A 5,925-nucleotide genomic window follows, 5' to 3' on the forward strand; every position below is an offset into this window, starting at 1 on the left:
TTTTATTCTGCACATTTTACAGTGGAGACTGGTGTTGTATAGCATTGAAAAACTCAGTTGGCTTTGCACAGTATACATTATGGGTTTTGTGCATTTTATAACATTTAAGATAAAAATCCTATTCTATTATTAAGGTTCATTGTCGAATAAAGATATCTTTAAATGATCGTCTGCTTGAGATCTGTGTGCTGGACTGTAATACAGAGAGCCAATAAGCTCCTCCTGAATATGGCGTCTTTCTGCTCTGATTTTACGTCACGGGGGGCGTTCCCATTCTTTGCAGAATTCAGTACGGCGCTATGGTGTCACTTGACGTTTCGGATTTTACGCACGAAACCCCTCTGCTGGATTCCCGCAAGTATGCTCTTGCTTTAAGTTAATTTAGCCGAGGCTTATGTTGTGAAATTCGTTGATATTTTGTCAAAATATAATTGAATTGAAATGTATGTTACATTCGAAATGCGATAGGCCTATGTGTGAGTGAGAGATAACAAATGGGCTTTTCAGACAGAAGACGGCGAAGACCTTCATCCATCAACTGCTCAATATCGACCTCGTTTTATTTGTCATATTCTATTCAAGGTTCTGTATTCCGATGTCGACAACATGAGAAAGGCATTCATAAAACACGTCAAAAAGTTTCCGTGGTTTACCAACGTAACCCTCTACGGTTGCCTGTTTGCCGGTGGGGATTTCGTTCACCAGTTGTTCTCGCGCAATGAAAAAATGGACTGGAGGCACACACGCAATGTGGCAGTGGTCGCTTTCAGTTTCCATGGCAACTTTAACTTCTTCTGGATGCGGTTTTTGGAGCGCAGATTTCCCGGGAATTCGGTCAGGATGGTTGTGCGTAAACTTTTCTTGGACCAAACCACAGCCGCCCCTCTGGCCACTAGTGTATTCTACACAGGTTAGTCAGAGCGACCGAGAACAAAGTTCACTCTTATCTGTCTGTATGTAGGCCTAACTGAGGTCACGTGGAAGAGCTACATAAATGACACATCGGATATTTCAAACCTACTAATGTTGGTTTCAACCAAATAAAGTAGCCATTAAAGTCAATTGTTGTCTCTAAATGTAGGCTAATAGATATTTGACTAAACACACTGAGCGGTGTTCTCCCTAGGGGTGAGTTTCTTGGAGGGCAAAGAGGACATTTTCCAGGACTGGAGGGAGAAGTTCCTGAATACATATAAGGTGAGTCTATAGTCTGAAGAGAAATTCCAATCATGGGCCCTGTTTTACTGGTCAGGTCAGTTGGTTAGGAAAAAAACCCTGCCACTACTCAGTAGCGATGCGCAAGTTGACTTATAACCCGCTGTACCGACTATGTTATGCGTGATGGTTGTGAGGCGCTATACAAATTCGATAGTCACAAGACGGGGACTTTAAATAAGGAAGTTCAAGGGAACTATAGCCTACTGTTCAGATGGGTTAAATGGAACCTGAGCTCGGGGTGGCAGGTAGCCTAGTGGTTAGAGCGTTGGATTAGTAACTAGAAAGGTTGCAAGCTCGAATCCCCGAGCTAAAGAGGTAAACATCTGTCGTTCTACCCCCGTTCTACCCACTGTTCCGAGGCCATTATTGAAAATAAGATTTTGTTCTCTACTGACTTACCTGGTAAAATAAAGGTTACAAAAAATCTGTCTGACTGTAGGTCTATACCCCCAGTGGTTGAAAAAGTACCCAGTTGTCATACTTTTGAGTAAAGATCTACTTGATTAAAAGTGTTTGGTTTAGAAAATACTTAAGTGTAAATGTAGTTACTTAAATAAAAGTATAAATAATTTCAAATTCCTTTTCATAAGCAAACCAATAAGCACCATTTTCTTTTTTTATTTATTTACAGATAGCTAGAGGCACACTCCAACATTCCAACATCATTTTCAAATGAAGCATGTGTGTTTACTGAGTCCGCCAGATCAGAGGCAGTGGGGATGACCATAACTTATTATGTTGATAAGTGCGTGGATTTGACGATTTTCCTGTCCTGCGAAGCATTCAAAATGTAACGAGTACTTTTGAGTGTCAAGGAAAATGTATGGAGAAAAAGTACATTATTTTCTGTAGGAATGTAGAGAAGTAAAAGTGAAAGTAGTCAAAAATATAAATAGTAATGTAAAGTACAAATGCCCCCAAAAACTATATAAGTACTACTTTCAAGTGTTTTTACTTAAGTACTTTACATCACTGATAACCTCTCACATAGCTTTAATATTAACTACTGCAGAATAATATTTTCTTGCAGTAAAATAATACACCATGTAGGCAAAATGTTGACTTGGGGACAGGAGTGGAGAAATATGATTTATTTTTTTTCAGCATCTTGAGAGAATGAGAATGGTCAGTTAGATATCATCTGTAGAGGTGGTATCTTTCACCCACATAAAATATGCAAGCCAAACTGAAATCTTATTAGAAACATGTTGGGTCGTTTTCACAGCTTTCTATTTCTTTACAACCAGTCAAACTGATTCCATTTGGACATTTTGCACAGAAAATCTTTCACATTTAGTTTTTTTGTTGACATATTGCGTTTTATCCCCGGTCCCTAAACATCTTTTCTATGTGAAAGATGACAGAGAAATTTACTGATGTCAACTAGATTGAAGCATTCATTCTATCGATTTATGACATTCTGGTGAGCAAGGATTTATTTAGTCTTCTAGGGCAACATATAATGACAGAAGAGAAGCTGAATGTATCTAATTATAGACAAGTTGACTAACAAATAACCTACCAAAATGTCAAAAATTATAAGCAGAAACATATCTAGACTATGCAAAAGAAAATCCTGCACAAACTGTCAAAATTGTTTCTGCCATCTTTGACTGTGGCCTACAATGCATTTTGCGTGTAAGATTTTCACTTAATCACATATAGTCAGCCCCACTTCTTTTTTTCATTCTTTTTTGGGGGAGAGGGGAGGTACTTTTCACCCTTTTTTGACTCCAATTTCGTGATATCCAATTGGTAGTTACAGTCTTGTCCCATCGCTGCAACTCCCATACGGACTCGGGATAGGTGACGGTCGAGAGCCATGCGTCCTCTGAAACACGGCTCCGCCAAGCCAACCTGCTTCTTGACCTCACTGCTCTCTTAACCCGGAAGCCAGCCGCACCAATGTGTCGGAGGAAACACCGTACAGCTGGCAACCAAAGTCAGTGTGCATGCGTCAGGCCCACCACAAGGAGTCGCTAGAGCGCGATGGGACAAGGACTTCCCAGCCGCCAACCCTCCCCTAACCCGGACGACACTGTCTAAAACAGCCCAAAATCTAAAAACATGGACGAAGTCTGATCTTGTAATGGTTTCTATGCTTTTCTCTTGCAGACTGGACTCATGTTCTGGCCATTCATGCAGGTAAATGACTGTCTTTGTATAATCATATCTTAATGTATCTGAAAGCCTTGAACACACACATCCTGTCCACCCAGTACTACTAACTTGAACAATGTCAATCATTATGGTTTCATGATATATTTACTTTATTCCATGAACATTTACAAATGTACAATGAACAAGACTTTGCTCTCTCACCTACCTCCCACACGTCCTCCTCTCCCCTCATCTCTTCCTTCCCCTCTCTCCTAGTTCCTGAACTTTTCCATGGTGCCTCTGTACATGCGGACCACCTTCGCAGGGTGCTGTGCCTTCGTCTGGGCCACCTTCCTGTGTTTCTCACGTCAGAGTGGGGACGGCACGGCTAACGCCGCCCTCGCATGGATGTTTACTCCAAAACAGGATACGACGACAGAGCCTGAAGCGGAGAAACTAGGGCCCAAAGTGGACCAGACAGGGCCCAAACTAGGCACAGAAGGACCCAAACCGGAGAACCCAAGCCCCAAAGAGGAGACACAAACACCCACTGTTAAGCAGGATGACCAAGCACGAACAAAGGAGGTGGAGGCTAGTTTGAACAAGGGCGCACAAACTGACACAACACCCAGCCAGGAGAGGGGACCACAGACAAGCACAGACTCAAAATGAATCTCTGGTAGATGCTAGTTCTATAGAACCTTTAGATAAGAATACTGTCTATGTATGAATCTTATATCTCAAAATGTTCTCATCTTGAAACGTTCAATTCCAATGTGCTATGCTACTGCACAAGATGTCGGCAGTGTGTAACGTATTGCTATACAAAGGGGCTTTGTATTTATTGAAATTGTTATTGATAACAATTGGATCCAGCATTCTTTAACAAACCATACTTGAACATGGAAGTTCTTGTACTACTGCATTTATCTTCTCCTTTCTCCATCTCTCTCTATATCTCTCTCCCTCCCCCTCATGACAGACAACTTGTAAAATCAGTGTGTTGTACAATGTCTTGTACAATGTAGGCTATTTTAAATGTTCTGCTCTTATCTCTGATGTCTGAAGGAATGAGTGTGCATTTCCAATTAGCATTGAGTCATAGTGATTCACGAATCTTGTTATTTGTTTGTTCCCTATCTCCTGTCAAACATCACATATTTCTGAAACATTAATCATTTATCCAATCTATAGTAGTAGATACATATGTTAATACTATTTACAATAGTTGATAATCAATGCTTGATATAGATTTTTGCTTGATATTATTATCCGTTAAAAAATGTTTGAAAAGATTTTCCATTGCACGTCCTGAATGAACATAACTCTGAAGTGGCTCCTACGCAGATGTATTTCATCATCACAGATCTGCTTCCCCTCAGAATCTGCGTCCACCCTCCTCCTCCTCCTCCTTCTTCTTCTGTCAAGGCTCTCATTATGCTGCCCAGTTGATTAATAAACAGATGTTCAGGGTATTGATTAGGCAGCTTGTTTAAATGTGATTAGTGTGATTATACTGGGTTAATTAGAGTATGTGTCTGGCTTGGCTCTGGCAGTGATGACAGTGAAGCTAAATTGATAGGGGAGCCTGGTATTTCTTCAAATAGTGATTGTGGGAACTTGGGAGGATTAAATTGTACTGTATGTCTGAATAACTGGGATTACAGTAGATATTGTGTGGAGAACGCTGAAACTACTGCTGTTGTCATGATATATATTGTATTTCCTATCATGTCTGTACATGATCCAACTAGTACATAATGTTTAGCAGGGCATTATGTACCTGTCGGTACTATAGGCCTATATTTAATTGTTTTTATCTGTGGGATCAATCTAAAAACATCTGTATTTCTATTTCTACTAGTACACAATTGTTATACATTGTAATATGATTAATATGATATTTTACTAAATATTTTGAATGTACGCCTATTGGTGCACATCAATCCAAGTCTATTGTGAGACTAACCTTGCCTCAGATTTAATATATTTATTATTGTAAATTTAAATAAAAACTTCATCAATGCTGGTCTATTCTCTTTTGTAATTAATCTCTTAACACATTTATTTTACACATCAAAAACGTCCAAGTGAAACTGATTATTGGCCCAGTCATGTGCATCAACATAGCAGCAGCCAAAAGGTTCAACAGCGTGAAATGAGTCATCACGTCAGAGGCGTATTGAACAGACCCCTAACAGGGTCCCACCTGCTCTGGCTACTCAGCTTCCATGCATAGCCCTAGAGTATCTTCAGTTCTTTGACATTCACTCGTATGAAGGACTTGCTATTTCGAGAGTGATACTGTATTAGTGAAACATTTTCCTATAAATGTAAGCCTTCTGCTCCACATATTCAGCACCTAGGCCTAGTGATATCTTGACATCTTCATTGAAAAAAATGCTATTGCTAGAAATTCTTCTAATAAATCATTTTAAGGAAAACTAGTAGAAATTTATAGAAAATGTCGATTTCCAGCTTTGTATTTGACAAATATGACACTGTTTCAATGCAAGCTCGGTGCCGTTTTTCTCCCATTCTCCAGTTCGCAATGCGCGTGCGCTCTGCATCCATCTGTGTACGGTGTACCACACATCGAGGAATTTG

General features: G+C 39.9%; 1 protein-coding gene across 1 annotated transcript; it reads left to right on the plus strand.

Annotated features, from left to right (window-relative positions):
• The first annotated feature begins 284 nt into the window (after positions 1-284).
• LOC124004271 (mpv17-like protein) lies at positions 285-5,347 on the plus strand. Its single transcript, XM_046313053.1, has 5 exons — positions 285-358; positions 583-910; positions 1,127-1,197; positions 3,334-3,363; positions 3,595-5,347. The coding sequence occupies exons 2-5, from the start codon at positions 607-609 to the stop codon at positions 3,988-3,990; spliced, it is 801 nt and encodes a 266-aa protein (XP_046169009.1). The 5' UTR covers positions 285-358; positions 583-606; the 3' UTR covers positions 3,991-5,347.
• Positions 5,348-5,925: the final 578 nt, after the last annotated feature.

This window comes from Oncorhynchus gorbuscha, linkage group LG18, assembly GCF_021184085.1.
Source record: "Oncorhynchus gorbuscha isolate QuinsamMale2020 ecotype Even-year linkage group LG18, OgorEven_v1.0, whole genome shotgun sequence".
Taxonomy (NCBI): domain Eukaryota; kingdom Metazoa; phylum Chordata; class Actinopteri; order Salmoniformes; family Salmonidae; genus Oncorhynchus; species Oncorhynchus gorbuscha.

Excerpts from the sequence above, each read along its gene's own strand:
- LOC124004271 (XM_046313053.1), top strand. The coding sequence starts at position 607 with ATGAGAAAGGCATTCATAAAACACGTCAAAAAGTTTCCGTGGTTTACC. Across the intron at positions 911-1,126 it reads CACTAGTGTATTCTACACAG|GGGTGAGTTTCTTGGAGGGC; the intron begins GTTAGTCAGAGC and ends TGTTCTCCCTAG. Across the intron at positions 1,198-3,333 it reads AGTTCCTGAATACATATAAG|ACTGGACTCATGTTCTGGCC; the intron begins GTGAGTCTATAG and ends TTTCTCTTGCAG.